The sequence below is a fragment of the Microcebus murinus genome, chromosome 27 (genome assembly GCF_040939455.1).
Source record: "Microcebus murinus isolate Inina chromosome 27, M.murinus_Inina_mat1.0, whole genome shotgun sequence".
In the NCBI taxonomy this organism is placed as follows: Eukaryota; Metazoa; Chordata; class Mammalia; order Primates; family Cheirogaleidae; genus Microcebus; species Microcebus murinus.
The window spans coordinates 625692-644807 of NC_134130.1; the positions used below are offsets into that span (position 1 = coordinate 625692).

At 44.3% G+C, this 19116-nt stretch overlaps 1 protein-coding gene, 1 long non-coding RNA gene and 1 pseudogene across 2 annotated transcripts; all 3 read right to left on the reverse strand.

The window, feature by feature from the left end:
* Positions 1-1449: 1449 nt before the first annotated feature.
* LOC142864843 (uncharacterized) lies at positions 1450-10893 on the reverse strand. Its single transcript, XR_012915146.1, has 3 exons — positions 10689-10893; positions 10187-10299; positions 1450-1624 (listed from the first exon to the last, which is right to left on the reverse strand). It is a non-coding gene; the product is annotated as an uncharacterized LOC142864843 (long non-coding RNA).
* LOC105885428 (protein ENTREP3-like) lies at positions 5395-6697 on the reverse strand (annotated as a pseudogene).
* Positions 10894-14654: 3761 nt separating the features above from the next.
* Positions 14655-15887, reverse strand: LOC105885540 (uncharacterized). The gene has a single exon (XM_012790549.2). It carries the CDS (start codon positions 15885-15887, stop codon positions 14655-14657), a length of 1233 nt encoding a protein of 410 aa, XP_012646003.2.
* Positions 15888-19116: the final 3229 nt, after the last annotated feature.

A 19116-nucleotide genomic window follows, 5' to 3' on the forward strand; every position in this document is an offset into this window, starting at 1 on the left:
ACCCCTCTAACGCCTCCTCACAGTGTGAAAACGCTCCGAGTCCTTCATTTGCACCAGCAGGAAACTTTCATCTTGTGTAAGTTTAAGGTTCTGACCTAAATAAACTGTCCAATTCATAAACGCTTCCTCCAGGAGACACTCCAACAAACTGTTCTTTCTTTGAACCTGACCTTCCCAGATTTTCTCCACACACAGAAATTACAGCCTGACTGCAGCGACCCTGTGCATGCCACAGCCAAGGCGCTGTCCAGATTCTCAGAATCCACGCTTCTTCTGTGACTTTTTTGAGCAGATGGAGGAGGCCCCGGCAGGGAGGGCAGGCTGCCCGGGGAGCCCGAGGGGAGCCCCATGTCCCTCCCTTTGCAGCCTCCAGACTGGCCTCAGCTTGGAGCCCCTGGCCTCAGGCTCTGCTGCCCACTGCAGGGTGCTCACCTGCTTCTCACCAACACTGATCAGTGAAACAAGACAAAGACCCGCAGTCCCAGTGTTAGAATAAGACACCAGCAGGGCCCCTGATTTCTTCCTGTATTTGTGTATAAAGTAGAGAAGGAAATTATTAAGATAATTTAACTGCATTAAAAGACCCCGTGCGGGACACACTGGCACTGTGGGGCCGGCTTGGGGTGTGGGGAGGGGCGCAGAGACAACCTGGGCCCAGCGGCAGAACCTGTCCTACTTCCCAAACTAGAGCGAGCGGAGGTGGGGGCTCCCGGACCGCTGCGCGGTTAGTCCCGAGCTCAGGGTGGAGCCGGGGCTGGGGAGCTGATACCGGCCAGGGGCGGCGGTCAGTGCTCAGGACTGAGAAAGCAGGGGTTAAGGGGGTCAGAAGGAAGGAAGGTGTGTTTTGGGGGATGGAAGTGGATGTGTGGGGGGAGGAGCGAGTCCAGGCGCGGGGTGAAGTTCAAAGTGTGGCGGGTCTGGTTTGGGACATTTTCTACGTAAGGCTGCTGCATAAGTTACAACAATTTAGTTACAGTTTGTTTTCTTTCCCCTGCTGCTTATTTTCTTTTCTTTAAAGCTGGTTTCATTTCCTTTGCAATATAAAAGAGTGTATTTAACATTCCATTTTAAGACAATGCAAGTCTTTGTATGAGGAAGAGAAGAGGGAAGTTAATCTATAATGAAGATCAGCAGTGAACAGGGAATTGGTCTCGGCTGGCTGGCTTTAGTCATTTACAGCATTTTACCAAACTGTAGGCAGGAAGAAGGCTAATCTCTAACCAGGGAACCCAAGGTTAGGGCCCTCCTCTAGGTTACAGCTGTCAGTCACTGACTCAGACCCCCTAATCCCACTGAATTAAGATTCAAAATATTAATTATTTAGAGTTCCAAGAGCTTAGATTTTGAATTACTCATTTTCACAGCCCCTAACAGTCTTCAGGTTGGACTTCCATCTGTCTTTTTCTTCAAGATGGAAGGATCCCTGGGCCATGACCTTAAACTGCAAACCCCAGCCCCACCCCACACACACAGGAGAGTTTGTGACCCTGTCCTGTTTGAAACCCATCCTGCTCTCTTTCCACTTGCTGTATAATCAGGGTTGCATCATCTCCGTGCTTGCCACAGATTCTCCTTCCTCCCTCTGGCGTTGAGTAGAAAACACATCTGACCCATTCATGCGTGTCTGTGAAACAAGCACAACACAGCACATAGCTATTTCGGTTTCCAGGCATTAGGCTCACACAGGGAGATCAGAGGCCTTTAGGGGGCATATTTTCTAACAAATCACAGATTATTGAATTACCTGAAAGAAACTGCTTTGCTACTTGAGAAAATTTAAGGTGTTTCTGTTTAAATTCTTCCATACTCCAGCAATCTAATGCTTCTTGTGATACTTATGACCTTAAGTAGTTACCCTGCTGTTCTTTAGTTAATGCTTAATAGTGTAGCACTTTAGCTCCTGCAGCAAGGAAAGTTAAATTTTGAGACTTTTCTTTTTCAAAGGATACTGTCATTACCAATTCACAATGACAAAAATATTTTGAAAGGTTAATTTTATGCTGTCTACCTATTATACCCTTGTAATAAAAAGTTTTGATTGAAGAAAAAGAGACAGCCTCCTACCTAACAGAATGGGAAAGAAAGGGGAGAAAGCTGTTTCCAGCCAGCGTGCAAAGCTGCAGGACCCAGAGGCCTCTCCTTTCTACACTGAGCTTTGCTCTGCAGCCTTGAGTTAATTTCAGTTAATTTCGCACATGTTGCTTTGTCTTGGAGGAAGGAGTGCTGGTTTAGGCCATTGTGACCTGACTGTTCTGCATCTACATCAGGACTGCTGCCCCTGGGCTGAGAACTACTTTTTACTGCAGCAGAGATAAACCTGTCCCTCTCCCCCACCTGATATGCACACAGTGAGGTCATAGGTTCAAATCTTGTGTGAGAACTGTGCATTCCCTCCATCTCCTGTGCTTCTTAGTGCCATTTTCTTGCTCTTTCAGACTGGGGCTGCCACTGGAGGAGGCCAGACAGAGAGGAACACTGCAGAGCTCATTGGCGCATATTTTTCAGGAGAGCTGGGGATGCCAGCAGTGTTGTGCCTGCCTCTCTGGGTAGCTTGCACTTCGCTGTGGAAGAATCATGTCTGGGAGACTCAGCCATGATGTCTGTGTCACGTTAAGGAAGAAGAGTCTGAGGGGAGGTTTCTATGGTCACTTGAACCATCATATTTATTTATTTATTTTTAATAGAGATGGGACACTCACACAGTGATTTTTGTGTGTTTAGGAATAGCACTAAAAACCTGTGCAGGGTGAAGATAGGGAACCGAGGACCAAGTACCTGTTTAATGGTGACTTTCTGCTCAATAATAATTGCACAATAAAGTCATAAATTTTTCTTCTCTGTGCAAGCCTGTGTGGAAAAACTTCTTTTAATATTTAATTATAATGAAAGAAGATGACTTGCTCATTTCACAGGAAGTCTGTATCTGCCTCTCTATCAGGGAGAAATTTGTTCAAAAAAGGAACATTAAAAAATCATTTAATGATTGGGGATTACTAATGAGAGGAGGATAAGAACAAACTAGAAGAAGTCCTATCATATGCATCTGAGAGAAATACACAAATAATATTCAGGTACTATTAGTTGTATAAAACCTTAGCCAGGTGTGGCGCTGCCCAGCTGTTGCCCTGCCTACTCAGGAGGGTGAGGCAGGAAGATTGATTGCTCTAGCCCTAAACATAGGAGCCCCCCCTGGGCAACATAGGGAGAACTTATGTCTAAAAAAATTAAATTAAATTTGAGGCTTTGAGTCTAGAAGTTTCTATTTTAGGACATTAAAGAAAATTTTCTATTACAAGAGATCACACCAGGTGTGGTGGCCTGTAATCCTAGCACTCTGGGAGGGCAAGGCAGGAGGATCACTTGAGGTCAGCAGTGCAAGACCAGCCTGAGCAAGAGCAAGACTCTGTCTCTACTAAAAATAGAAAAGTTAGCCAGGTGTCTTGGTCTGTGTCTGTAGTCCCAGCTACTTGCAAGGCTAAGGCAGGAGGATCACTTGAGCCCAGGAGTTCGAGGCTACAGTAAGCTATGATGACGCCGCTGCCTCTACCCAGGGCAACAGAGACTCTGTCTCAAAAATAAAAATAAAGAGATCAGAAATAATACTGAGAGAGAGAATTATATACAAAACACTGTGATACAACAGCTAACCATTTCCCATGGGGAATTATTTAATAGGAACTTTAGCTTTGAGTTTAATAAAGGTCTTTCTGAAGCAGTGAATCTCACTATACTGTCTTTGTTACTCCTCTATTTCAGCTTCTTAAATTGATGGCCTGTCACTTAGGTGTTGGGCTTTTATTAGAAAACAGGTTGTTCTGACATATATACATATTTTTTTATTTCATATTTTTAGAGAGGGTGTCTCATTACACTGCCAGGGTTGGACTCAAACCCCTGATTTCACCTCACCTCAGCCTCTTGAGTAGCTGGAACTACCTTTTTAGCTAGCCAGTATTTTTTTTTTTTGAGACAGAGTCTCACTTTGTCACACCAGGTAGAGTGCAGTGGCATCATCATAGCTCACTCTAACTTCAAACTCCTGGGCTCCAGTGGTCCTTCCGCCTTGCCCTCTCAGAATGCTAGGATTGCAGGCATGAGACACCGTGCCCGGCCTAACTGGTATTTTTTTTTTAATTAAGCAACAGTGTCTCGCTCTGTTGCCCAGGCTGGAATGTAGTGGCGTCATTAAAGCTCACTGTAACCTTTAACTCCTGGACTCAAACAATCCACCCACCATAGCCTCCCAAGTACCTGAGACTACAGGGGAAAGCAACCATGCCTGGCTATTTTATTATTATTATTTTTTATAGAGATGGGGTCTTGCTATGCTGCCCCAGCTGGTCTCAAACTCCTGTCCTCAAGCGAACCTCCCACCTTGGCCTCCCAGAGTGGTGGAATTATAGATGTGAGCCAATGCTCCCTGCCTAACCTGTATATTTTTTGATGACAGAACTACCTTAGGCCTTACTGGAGTTACAAGGCCAGTATCAAATACCAAATACCTGATACCAAAACCAGAGAAGGATACAACAAAAAAGAATACTATAGACCAATATCCTTGATGAACACTCACAAATACCCACAACAAAATGCTAGAAAATGGAATGCACAGCACATCACAAAGATGATGATATACCATGAAGTGGGTTTTACACCAGGGATGCAAGGATGGTTCAACGTAAGCAAATCCATAAATGAGATAAATCACATAAACAGAATTAAGGATGAAAACCATATCATCATTTCAATAGATGCAGAAAATGCATTCAATAAACAATACAGCACCCTTTCATGATAATGATCCTCAACAAACTAGGCATATTAGCAACATCTCTCTCTCTCTCTCTCTCTCTCTTTTTTTTTTCTTTTTTTGGGACAGAGTCTCACTTTGTTGCCCAGGCTAGAGTGAGTGCCATGGCCATCAGCCTAGCTCACAGCAACCTCAAACTCCTGGGCTCAAGCAATCCTCTTGCCTCAGCCTCCCGAGTAGCTGGGACTACAGGCATGCGCCATCATGCCCAGCTAATTTTTTCTATATATATATTAGTTGGCCAATTAATTTCTTTCTCTTTATAGTAGAGACGGGGTCTCGCTCTTGCTCAGGCTGGTTTCGAACTCCTGACTTTGAGCCATCTGCTCGCCTCGGCCTCCCAGAGTGCTAGGATTACAGGCGTGAGCCACCGTGCCCGGCCCAACATATCTCAAAATAATAAAGACTACATATGACGAACCTACAACCAACATCACATTTAAAGGGAAAAGTTAAAAGCATTCTCCCCAACAATGGGAATAAGACACCGATGTCCACTTTCAGCACTATCATTCAACATGATACTGAGGGGCTCGGATGGGAGGGACCACAGCTGGGCATGGGCCACACCTGGGCGGCTGCCTTCATGGGGAGACCCTCCTTTGGCTCAGGGGAGCAGGGTCCCACTCGGGACGGCCAGCCCTCCAGCTGGTGGCAGCTGTGGGAAGCTGTGGGGACACCCAGGGAGGGTGGGGCCCCTGGGGCAGAGCAGGAATAGGAGCGGGCAGCCTGTGGGGGCTGTCATGGCAGGGGGCTGTCCTCGGAGGGGCCTGATGGCCACAGTCCAGGCTGAGGCATTGGCCCGGGCGGCTGTGCTGGATGGATCGGAAGAGCATGTAGCCAGTAGAAGCAAACAGAGCCCTGCAGCTCCAGCAGGTGGGAGTCCTCCGACAGGCTAGAGCCCTGGGGATGTTGCCCCTAGCCGACAGCACCAGAGACCCACTGTCCACAGACACATCTACAATGGAGGCCACTAGCTCACAGAGGCAAGAGCCATCATGAAGCTGAGGATCAAAGAGAGTGGCCTGGCTGTGTCTTTGTTGCCCCATGACAGCCTCATAAGAAGGGGGGCGGGGCGGTCAGTAGGGTGTGAGGACACTGGGCTGTCCACGGAGCCATTGCACGTGATGCTCTGTGTATCTGATTCTGAGCTGCAGGTGTGCTCCGGGGACAGTAGGGTGGTGGGGGCACAGGCAGTACAAATTCTTCCAGGTCTAGCAGATAGGAGCTGGGTAGCAGTGTAGGAGAGGGGCCGGGGCCAGGACGTGCAGCCCAGAGGCTCCAGACTGAGGCTCAGGAGCCAGCGTATGCACGAGGTCCAGAGAGGAGATCTGGATGCAGCAGACGACAGCAGCGAGGGGACAGATTATGGCTGCACACGTGGTGATCCCCCAGACGCTGAACAGCAGGTTCTTGAGGGCCCCTCGGCTTTATCACAGGGGGAGTTAGGGGCAACTTTCAGTTCCCCGACTCTGGATAGGGCTGGACTAGGGGAACAGAGGAACGGCACACACAGACCTTCCCTTCCATGGAGCATTGTTGAAAATCTCAGGCCAGCTGAGCATTCTTATAGGAGAGAACAGAGCCAGCTGTGCTAAGCGTGACACAGGGCACCGAAAGTAAGGAAAAGGAAGTCACTAGAGTGAATGGCTGCTTCCAGGACATACTGCCAACCCCCCAAAAATAGGCAAGACCTTTTCACACTCTTGGGGGTGGTGATGGAGGAGGCCACCCTGCTGAAGGTGATCACCAGGATGCCCAGGTGCTGGGCCAGCGCAGCCTGAGCAGGGCCTGCAGCCAGGCTGTGTGGAGGAGGAGGTGGGTAAGGCCCCGGGTGCTGGGCCGGCAGGTCAGACAGCGGCTGAAGTCACCAGGCGAGGGCATCATGCCTGCTGCCCAGGTTGCCTGAGAGTCATTCGCCACCCTCTGGTGCTTGGGAGCATCTCAGAGGCACCTAAGGCCCCGTCCTTTCTCCTCTCCACCCCTCTGGATCTAGAGACCATAGCCTACCTGGGTCCCCTGAGGCATGGCCTGGATGCCAGCTGTACGGGGCATCCAGGGGCCCAAGTAAGGGGCATCACAGCAGGACCTTGGGGTGCTTCCTCCCCACCATGGGCATTAGATGGGCACTGTGCCCAGGGCAGTGATGAGAATGTGGGAACAGTGGCTCAATCACATCTCCCTAGGGAAGAGGGATGGCGAAAAGGGCTGGTACTGCAGTGAGAAGCCCAGAGAAGCGTGGGGAGGATAAAGGCAAGGATGGGAAGAAATCTAGAGAAGAAGGGAGGGCATGGTCAGCCCAGAGGCATGGTCGGTTTGCCCACAGGGTGTCCAGTGGGATCTGGAGCCACCTGGTGGAGAGAGGCTGTGGTGCCACTGTCTCCTGAGTCACCTGCCCAGCTCTCCTCCCCACTACGCTCTGCTGCCCTAGCCCCAGCTACAGAAGGTTCGAGACTAGATATGATGTTATATTTGAAAAACGATTTCAGTAAAGTTTCAGGATGCAAAATCAATGTATAGAAATCACTAGCATTTATATACACAAATAATAACCTAGCCAAGAACCAAGTCAGGAAGCAATCCCATTTACAATAATAATAAAAAAAAGTCTCTAGGAATATATTTAGCCAAGGAGTTAAAGATCTCTACAAAGAAAACTATGAAGCACTGATGAAAGAAATTTTAGATGACACAAACAAAAGGAAAAACATCCCATGCTCATGGGTTGGAAGAAATAATATTGTTAGAATGATCGTACCGTCCAAAGCAATTTACAGGTTCAATGCAATCCCTATGAACAAATCAGAAAATCAGAACATTTTCAGAAGTTACAGGCAAATTTTGTGACTTCACAGTAGGAGGGAATGTTTTCTTATCTAGAAAAATAAAAAAGGCCCCAATGAAAAGATGGACAAAGTCAATTCTATTGAAAAGAAGAAGAATTCATCAAAAGGTAGAATGATATTAAAAGATAAACTGCAAGAAAATATTTCTGAAAGAAAATATTTACTGACCCTAGTAATGAAAAAGAAATAGTGTTTAGAGTATGTTTTTTAAAAAACCTGCAAATGAGTTAAATGTGAGAAAAATGACTGGAAACTATTTCACAGAAGATGAATGATCACATAGGAAAAATGTTCAATCAATAGCAACCAGTATAAAGCAATAAGTAGTCACAAAGATATTCTGTTTAACACCAGATGGGCAGAAAGAAATGAGTTTGATAATTTCAAGTGTTGGTAAATCACAGGAATGAACACACATGCGTGAAAGGAGAGAATGTTAATGTATATATACTTTATTGGCACTTCCCACTAAATTTGAATTTATCAACATAGCAGTGTTATCCCAATGGGGAAAAAAATTCATGTTGCATTCACACTTGGGGACAAAAACACGAATGACATTGTCAACAAGATCAAAAAATTAAAGTTGAAACAACCCAAGTCCCATAAGCAGTGCAATGGGTGAGTAAACTGGGTAACCTGAGATTCCAGATGACAACATGTTTGCAAAGAACTGACCCAAGGGAACCAGAAATAAAATGTATCCGGATAGGCCGGGCGCGGTGGCTCACGCCTGTAATCCTAGCTCTCTGGGAGGCCGAGGCGGGCGGATTGCTCGAGGTCAGGAGTTCGAAACCAGCCTGAGCAAGAGCGAGACCCCGTCTCTACTATAAATAGAAAGAAATTAATTGGCCAACTAATATATATATAAAAAATTAGCTGGGCATGGTGGCACATGCCTGTAGTCCCAGCTACTTGGGAGGCTGAGGCAGAAGGATTGCTTGAGCCCAGGAGTTTGAGGTTGCTGTGAGCTAGGCTGATGCCACGGCACTCACTCTAGCCTGGGCAACAAAGTGAGACTCTGTCTCAAAAAAAAAAAAAAAAAATGTATCAGGATAATATTAATGGCGTATAAATAGTCACATTGTTACTGAAAACTCAGGAGGCAAAACTCTGCATGGTGATAAAGAGATAATAAAGCTGTAAAGATAACAGCAGATTCCACTAGTAAGATGCTTTGCTTGAAGAAAACAACAAAAAAAATGAATCGCAACTTTGGTCACCTCTGGGTGCCAGAGGGAGGGATGTCAGGGAGACACACCAGAACTGCCAAAGTCTATTGATTTCCCTGAGTGGTGGGAACCTGAGTGTTTACATTCTCATTATTTCAACTTAGCATCAAACATTATCATTGCAAGAACTCTATTTTGTTCTTCAGACCTTGACACACAATCTACTCAGGTTCCAATGTAATAAATAAAATTCTTTCACTGAAATCATGGAACACAATTCTTAAATGCTTGAGGAAAAAGCAATTATATGGCAGCAAGATTCTACAAAGGGAAGCAGCTCAGACAGGCAGCTGGCATCACCCCCAGTTCACAGGGGACCCCACACTCCCACAGGTCAGCACATTCCCAAGCTTGGGACCCACCCTGACCCTGCAGATGGAGCCCAGGGTGGCTCGCTCCAAAGCAGTGCCTCAGGGAAATCTGAGCAGCCAGAAAACTGAATTCCATGGGAAAAAAACACAAAAATTGCATCTCATAAACCAGCCATGCATACAAAATGTTGTAAACCTGTCACATTTCTTTGTTTTTTTGGCTACATGAGCAAGAACTCTTAACTTCAGAGCACTGAGCCCATTTCTCTGGAAACTGTGCTTTCCTAAATGGCTATTCCCAGCTTTTCACTTGAATAAAGTCTTTACAACTGGAATCTGATCTTTTGGACTATTTGAGGTTGACAAGTCCAAATAAGGCAACTACAGAACTGTACCCAATCAAGTATTTAACCTGATTTGGCTCCTCGTGCACCTTATAAAGTCTTTCCTTCAAGCTGTAAGCTAAGAATAAAATCCTAAACTCCCCCAACTGTCCCAATGCACCCTTCTTGGGACACCATGAAAAACCTTAAAAGTGAGTTTCATTTCCTAATGAGATGGGAGGTCGCACACTACTTGTTAGATCAGCCTTTCCCCCTTACGGAATTTAGACACAATTTCCATCATTAGTCTTAAAATAGAGATAACACGACTGACAAAGCAAATTTCTGGCAATAAAATACCAAATTATAAACAAGCCCTAAGGCCAGCAAGGCAAGATTTAAGTCGGGCATTACAAGCCATAAAACCTAAACAGGTTTGTTTTTTTTTTTTAATATCATGTCACAGAAAACATACCCCCTGATTTTAACTTAAGCATTTCTTCCTCGAGCCCAAACTTTTAGACAAAGATTAGCACTCTCAACCAACTGGCAATTAAAGAGTCCTTAAACCCACCTATTACTTGTAAGCCCCCGCTTTGCGATGTCCTGCGTGTTCGGCCCAACCAATGTATACCTTCCATACACTGATTTTTTAAAATTTTACCTGCACTTCCTCTCTCGCTGAAATGCGTACGAACAGACTGTAATCCACCGCCTCCGGAGCATCTGTGCAAGGGTTCTTGGGTTTCTGTCACTCATTTTCTGCTCAGAGTAAACCTATTTATTTTAGGGGGGTCAGGTTTTTTTCCTTTCACAAACCACAAGGACTCACTTTAATTTTAAACAGAAGGGAGAGAAGACTGGGGAACCCACACACCGAGTCGGGACCCTCCCCGACGACGCTCCCGCCGTCACCGCACAGCCTGGGGACGTGCGGGGCCGCCCAGAGAGGGCGCCGGGGCCGGGGTCGCCGCGCAGGGACCGGACGGGACGCCCGGGGGCCCAGCCCCACCCCGTGGGCCGGAGGGACCGAGGGCCGAGCCGCGCCAGCGGCCACTCGGGTCCGCAGACTCCGGAGCGGACCGCGGGGAGGCCCGGGTCCCGCCACAGCCGGTTCCGAACAGCCCCCGCCCCGCGCCTGGGGACGCCCGGCCCCGCACACTCACCATTCCCCGGCTCCCGGGTGTCCCAGCGTCCTCCCCGCGGCCCCAGAGACCAGTACAGGCCCCGGTGAAGGTGACGGCGCGACAGGATCTGAGGCGCAGGCACCTGAGGCCTTTCCCAAGAGCTAAGACGCGACCCCGAACTCAGCCGGCGCGACCCCTAGGGGAGCGGAGAGAGGTCAAAGGTCGCCTCCTCCTTTCCCGCGGCGCGTTTGAAAATACCTTGCGCCAGGCCCCGCCCCAGCGCCCCTGATTGGATGCGACTTCAGGCCCCGCCCCCTGAGGCCTGAGTGACAGGCGAAGCCTGGGAACCACAGACCAGCAAAGCCAGACCTGACAAGTTGTACTCCCACACTCTCTCACACGCAGCTCCCTCCCTGCGCCCGGCTCACAGGATGTTTCCATTTCAGCCCCACCGGCTCCGCATTGCTGAAAGGGGCTCTGTGGTCTTCGCCACGCAGTGGGCTGTTCCTGCTTCTTCCTCCTGAAAGGGGTCCCAAGCGCGTGCGGGGAATTCCAGACTCGGTGTCCAGGATGTCCTGTCACCTCGGAGCAGGAGGGGAGCCCAGACCCGGCCAAGCAAGACTGGAACTGCAGAGAGGACCTGATGTCCTCCAGGGTCAGGAACTTGGGATTAGGCATAGCCAAGGCTTCCTCACATACTCCTCTATCCCCAGCTAACCTAGTGGAAACGCCCCCTTCTTCAAGTCCTTTGTTTTCGCCTATAGGAAAACTCACCTGGGGTTAGTTTAAATTTCTGACCTCAATAAATTGTCACATTCATACACCCTTTCTCCAGGATACAAGCCAAACAATTCTTTATCTGAGCCTGACTTTCACAGATATGCTTCATATGTAGAAACTACACTGTGAACTAAAATAATATCTTAAGCACTCCCCCCCAGAGCTGACTGAATTGACCCCCTCTTGGCTAAAGGAACCCCAGAAATATCCTAAAGCTGAGTTCCTGGCCATGAGGAGGGAGGTCAGACATGCCTGGTTGTACTCCTTTACCTTCTTGGAGAGATCCCTTGGGTATACATCTTGTATATGTGCAGTGGCTTGTCTCTGATCAACACAATTCCTTATCTTAAAACATTCAAAATCTTGACTGGGCATGGTGGCTCATGCCTGTAATCTGAGCACTCTGGAAGGCCAAGGCAGGAAGATTGCTTCAGGTCAGGAGTTCAAGACCAACCTGAGCAAGAACAAGACCCTGTCTCTACCAAAAATGCAAAAAAATTTAGCTGGGTGTGGAGGCGTGTGCCTCTAGTCCCAGTTACTTGGGAGGCTGAGGCAAGAGGATCACTTTAGCCCACGAGTTTGAAGTTGCAGTGAGCTATGATCAAGCCACTACACTCTATCTGGGGCAACAGAGTGAGACTCTGTCTCTAAATAAATAAATAAATAAAATAATCCAAGCTTGTAGGCTAGCCAAAACTTCATTTCTTTAACCAATTACAAATCAAAGAATCTTTAAACTCACCTATCACCTATCATCCCCTGCTTTGAGATGTCCTGCCTTTTGGGCCAAACCAATGTACTCCTACCCTGTATTGATTTATGACTTTACTTGTATTAATAATTTGTGTCTCCCCAAAATGTATAAAACCAAACTGCAACCCAGCTATGGCACGACCACTTGTGCAAGCCCTCTTGGGCATGGCTCTCTGGGCCATGGTCGAACCTATTCGCCTCACAATAAATGTCTTTAAATTATTTTACAGAGTTTGGGGTTTTTTCCTTTGACAGGCTCAAAGGCCATCTCATCATCTTTCTTTGCTTACTGAGCCTCTTGTAAAGAGAAGGGGTAAAGGGAGTTGGTGACAGACAGCAAGCTCTATGCAAGTTATCATGACTTGCTCAATGGTTATCAGCAAACAGTAGGTGGTCTGGTGGATCTTGTCCTCAGCAGTCTGTGGTCATTGGTTCCAGACTCTGGATCAGTTTTCCTACTACATAGGTTTCTAATCTTGTGCCCAGCAGCTGTGTCAGCAGCAGGGTTTTTTTCTAAACTTTTAAAACAGAACAAGCTGAAAGTATGCCTACTGGAAGCAAACTGCCTTCCCTTTAGCTAGCTGAGAGTTAGTCTGAAGGGCCTTGAGCATGTGCTTACATTGGGGCCTGGCTAGGTTATGGGGACAGGCCAGAGAGTTTGTATGGCAATTCTGGGTGTGTTGAGGGGGTCCAGGGCCACTGGGGCTAGTCAGGGAGTTGGGTGGGGAGGGTTCAGAGGGAAGAATTGGAAGCAGGGTGGGTGCTCAGCCCAGAAAGGGGAGCCAAGAGTTAAGGGGCTGCAGTATATATGTTGTGGGTGTGTGCCCTGTCATCCAGAAATAATGCAGAGGATCAGAACCCAGTTTTAAAGAGTTTATTAAAGAGAAAGGCTGACAATGGTGACTTACGAAAACAGGCTCCAGAGAAATGGCCTCACTGCCCCAAAGTTAAAAGTTATTCATTATATAAGTGAAAACAAAGAAATTTAAGAGGATCAAAACATTTTCTATACAAGACTGGTTTATGAGTTGCAACTATTTAGTTTTTTTCCTTTTCTGTGGTGCCTATTTCATTTCATTTCAGCTGCTTTTGTTTCCTTCCAAATTTAAATAGAGTTAATAATCAATCTGTGCATGTGTGTGCGTGAGAGAGACAGACAGACAGACAAGGTCTCTCTGTTGCAAAGGCTAGAGTACAGTGGAATCATCATAGCTCACTGCAACCTCAAATTCCTGGGCTCAGCAATCTTCCTGCTTCAGCCTCCTGTGTCAGCCTCCCTAGTAGCTGGGACTACAGGCACACACCACCATACCCAGCTAATTTTTCTATTTTTTGTAGAGGTGGGGTCTCACTATTGCCCAGGCTGGTCTCAAACTCCTAGCCACAAGCAATACCCCTGCCTGGACCTCCCAGAGTGCTAGGATTACAGGCACGAGCCATCACACCCTGCCATACACATCATAATATTGACTCACAATATCAAAAGAATAACTTAGTATCATTGTAAACTTGATCTCATCCATGATATCAAGAGAGTATTTTTAATATATCTTGAAAAAGAGAATAACATTTGTTAGTATAAAAGTTGTTAAAATTTTGTTAAAAACTGTTAAGAAACTTCCTAAGAAACTTGTATAGAAATCTTGGTGGCCAAAAAAAATATGTACTGCTTTTAATCACATATAATGTAATATAATTGAATATGAATGGAGTCAGTAGATTGAGCTGTGAATAACAGGAAACACTAAAAATTTCCTGATAAGAGGAAGGTGCTCATTCTCACATGAAAGTTCTGGGTGAGATCAGCCACTCCACAATGCAGCAGAGGAACAAGTTCCCATCCAGTTGATTTTGAGGGCAGCGTGGTAGCTGTCATGCTGAATCAGGAACAGAGTCATAACCACTAGAACAAAGGTGCTTGCAATACAAATTAGACCTTATACCACTGTATCAACAGATTGGGAGAAATGAGCACCAGAGAATATCCCCACCTGTGATAGCTGGAATTCTCTGCTGAAGACATTACAATGCTTGAAACTCAAACAGCTGATGAATCTTTAATGTGGAGTTTCTGGAGACATCTTTGGAAATATATGCCTCTGAGAAAAATAACAGTCAAGTGATTGTGAGGATATTGTTGAAGGGCATGCTGAGGAATCAGGAAAATGGGCTGGAAGCAGGTGTCCCCACAGCCCATTTGAATCTATATGTGTCCCTGCATGGTGCCTCCAAAACATGACTAATGCCTTCCTCATATTTGCCTTCAAAATCTCTGGAACATAAACTATTGGACAAATGTATCATGGAATCATGCAACTCAAACTCTACATTTTATTGTGCTATCACAGGTCTCTCTCCTCAACTCCAAAGGAAATTACCTCATAGGATCTTTCTCCACTCTCCTTTCCTGTGCTTGAAAGGAACTATAACAATCCACTGCTTTCCAAATTTCTTACATAACTCAGATTTCTCTCATATATTTATTGTATGAGTTCTTTGATGTCTTCGGTAGGCACTGGAATAAATGAAGGCTTTCCCACATTCTTTACATTCATAGGGCTTCTCTCCAGTGTGAACTCTTCCATGTATATGAAGGTATGTGGAACATGTGAAGGCTTTACCACAATGGTTACATTCATAGTTTTTCTCTCTAGTATGATTCTTTTCATGATATTGCAATGAACTGGGACAATGGAAGGCTTTCCCACATTGTTTACATTCATAGGGCTTCTCTCCAGTGTGAGTCCTTTCATGTATTTGAATATACTCAGCAGACCTGAAAGCTTTACCACATTGCTTACATTCATAGGGCTTCTCTTCAGTGTGACTTCTTTCATGTCTTTGAAATGAACTGGGAGAATAAAAGTCTTTCCCACACACTTTACATTTGTGAGGTCTATCTCCAGTGTGCATTCTCATGTGACATTGAATGCTCCTCCACTGAGAAAATGCTTTCCCACATTGCTCACATTCATAGGGTTTTTCTCCAGTGTGTGTCTTTTCATGTCTATGAACAGAACTGGGACAACTGAATGCTTTCCCACATTCCTTACATTCATATGGTTTCTCTCCTGTGTGAGTCCTTTCATGTCTACGAAAAGAAGTGAAAAAATTGAATGCTTTCCCACATTTCTTACATTCATATGGCTTCTCTCCAGTGTGAGTTCTTTCATGAGGTTGAAGGGAACTGGAGCAACGGAAAGCTTTACCACAGTGTTTACATTTATATGGCTTCTCTCCGGTGTGAATTCTTTCATGTTTATGATATAAACTGAGAAATGCAAAGACTTTTCCACAAAATCTACATTTATAAGGTCCATCTCCACTGTGCATTACCATGTGTCTTCTAAAGCATGTGAGAGAAATGAAGGTTTTTCCACATTCTGGACAATCATAGGGTTTCTTTCCAGTTGGTGGAAAGGAGTCGTTTGTTCGAAAGGAGTCATGATAACTGAGGGTTTTCTCACATTGCTTATATGTACATAGCTTATTTCCAAATTCCTCATAGTGAAACGGTTTGTGTCCCATTCCAGCTCTGATGTGCCTGTGAAGGTACGAATGACCAATAGAGACTTCTACACACACACTGTTTTCACGTGGTTTTAGTCCAGGAGGACTCTTCCTGTTCAGCATGTGATCTGAACTCTGACTCAAAGTTTCTCCACACAAACTACCTTCTTTACTTTCAAGCAGTCTCTGTCCCATAAGACTTCTGTAAAAAAAATGAGCAGCACATTATGAAGACTTTGTTTATAAATGACTTTTTATTTATTAATAAGTATTATACTTGCATTTTTAACATTGTTAGTGAAATTGTAGGCTTTCTGTCCTATCTGAATTTTTCCAATGTGAATAGACCACTTGCTCTGCAAGATGGCTAGTCCATACTAATTATATAAAAAACAATATTCAGGCTGGATGTGGTGGCTCACGCCTGTAATCCTAGCACTCTGGGAGGCTAAGGCAGGTGGATTATTTGAGCTCAGGAGTTCGAGACCAGCCTGAGCAAGAGCAAGATTCCATCTCTACTAAAAAAATAGAAAGAAATTACTTGGATAACTAAAAATATATATAGAAAAAAATTAGCGGGGCATGGTGGCACATGCCTGTAGTCCCAGCTACTTGGGAGGCTGAGGCAGTAGGATTGCTTGAGCCCAGGAGTTTGAGGTTGCTGTGAGCTAGGCTGACACCATGGTACCCACTCTAGCCTGAGCAACAGAGTGAGACTCTGTCTCAAAATTAAATTAAATTAAATTTTTAATTGAATGAAAATAGAGACTCAGTACAGCAAACCCCCTGGAATATAGCAACGGCCATGCTAAGAGGGAAATTTACAGTGTTAAATGCCTACATCAAAAAGATAGAAAGATAAAAAATTTACAACCTATCATTACATCTCAGGGAACTAGGGAAACAAGAACAAACCAAACCCAAAGGTAGCACAAGAAAAGAAATCACAAAGACCAGAACAGAACTAAAAATAAAATTGAGGTCCCCCTCCAAAAATTACAAAGAATCAACGAAATGAAAAAATTGGTTCTTGAAAGGACAAACAAAATAGATAGATCCCTAGCTAGATTAACCGTATAAAAGAGATAATATTTAAGTAAACACAATCAAAAGTGAAAAAGAAGACATTATAACTGATACCACAGAAATGCAAAAGATCATCAACGAATATTATGAGCCTCTTCATGTGCACAATTAGAAAACCTAGAGGAAGGAAGTGGATTAATTCCTGGAAACAGAACCCCCCAAGATTGAACCAGAATGAAATAGAAGTCCTGAACAACCAATAACAAGTAGTGAGATGAATCAGTAATGGACAAATAAACAACAAAAAATATCCCAGGACCAGACAGATTAAAAGCCAAATTGTACTACACATACAAAATAAGAACTGATACCAATCTTTATAAAACTTTTCCCAAAAAAAATCAAGGAGGAAGGAACCCTCCCTGACTCAAGCTACAAAGCCAGTATCACCCTGACATCAAAGCCAGAAGAGGGTACAACAAAAAAACTACAGATCAATATCTCTGATCATCATAGTTGTAAAAATTCTTAACAAAATAGTAGCAAACTAAATCCAAAAGCACATCAAAAATATAATATACCATGATCAAGTGGGTTTTATCCCAGGGATGCAAAGATGGTTCAACATGCACATATCAATAAATGTGATTCGCCATGTAAACAGAATTAAAAACGAAAACCTTACAATCCCCTCAATAGAGTCAGAAAAAGCATTCAATAAAATCCAACATCCCTTCATCTTAAAACCCTCAACAAAGTAGGCATAGAAGGAACATATTTCAAAATAATAAAAGCCATGTATGACAAACCCAAAACCAACATCATACTCAATGGGGAAAGGTTGAAAGCATCTCCCCTAAGAACTAGAATAAGATAAGGATGCCCACCTTCGCCATCTCTATTCAATATAGTACTTTAAGTCCTAGGCAGAGCAATTAGGCAAGAGAAAGAGATAAAGAGGAAGTAGAACTACTAGAAGTAGAACAAACTAGAAAAGAGGAAGTCAAATTACCTCTGTTTGTAAATGATATGATCTTATGCATAGAAACCCTGAAGGATGACTCCAAAAGACACCTTGATTTGATAAATGAATTCAGCAAAGTTTTAGGACACAAAATTAACACGCAAAAATCAGTAGCTTTTCTGTGCATAAATAACCATCAAGCAGGCAACCACATCAAGAACTGAATTCCATTTACAATACCTTCAAAACAATGGAAATACCTAGAAATACACTTAACGAAGGAGATGAAAGATCTTTACCAGGAGAACTACAAAACACTGATGAAAGAAATTGTAGACGACAAGAAAAAATGGAAAAACATCCCAAGCTCATAGATTGGAAGAAGCAATATCGTTAAAACTACTATATTGCTCAAAACAATCTATAAATTCAATGCAATTCCTATCAAATAACCGAAATCATTTTCCACAGAATTAGAAAAAAAGTCCTAAAATTTACAGGGAACCAAAAAAGAGCCCAAATAGCCAAAGCAATCCTAAGCAAAAAGAACAAAGTGAGAATCATCACATTCCCAGACTTCAAATTGTACTACAATGCAATAGTAACCAAAAGAGCATGGCAGTGGTATAAATATAAACACCTAGATCAATGGAACAGAATAGGGAACCCAGAAATAAAGCCACATACCCACAAACAACTGGTGTTCAACATAATTGTTAAAAAATGTACGCTGGGGAAAGTAGTCCCCATTCAATAATGGTGCTGGGAAAATTGGAGAGCCACATGCAGAAGAATGTAACTGGGCCCATATCTCACCATGTACAAAATTAATTCAGCATGGATTACGGAATTAAATGTAAGACCTGAAATTATAAAAGTACTAGAAGATGACCTAGGGAAAATTCTTCTAGACATAGGTCTAGGCAAAGAATTTATGATGAAGACCTCAAAACCACAAGGAACAAAAGCAAAATTAGACAAATGGGACTTCCATAAACTAAAACATTTCTGCAAACCCAACAAGTGATCAACAGAGTGAGCAGAAAACCTGCAGAATGGGAGAAAATATTAACAAACTATATATCCAATAGGGGACTGATATCCAGAAACTCAAAGAACTCAGCAAAAAAAAAACAAAAACAAAAACAAAAAAAAACAAAACTAAAAAAGTTCAAATAAACCCATTAAAAGTGGGGCAAAGAACATGAAAAGACACAACATTGGTCTAGGCAAGGATTTTGTTGCTAAGACTTCAAAAGCACAGGCAACAAAAATAGATGTGCAGTTACATTAAACTAAGAAGCTTCTGCACAGCAAAGGAAATAATCAACAGATCCAAGAGACAAACTACACGGTCGATGAAAATATTCCCAAACTATACATCTGACAAGGAGTTCATATCCAGTACCTACAAAAATTCAACTCAATAGCAAG

What these genes read in the sequence shown, in the direction of transcription:
- LOC105885540 (XM_012790549.2), bottom strand. Translation starts at nt 15,887, where the DNA reads ATGGGACAGAGACTGCTTGAAAGTAAAGAAGGTAGTTTGTGTGGAGAA.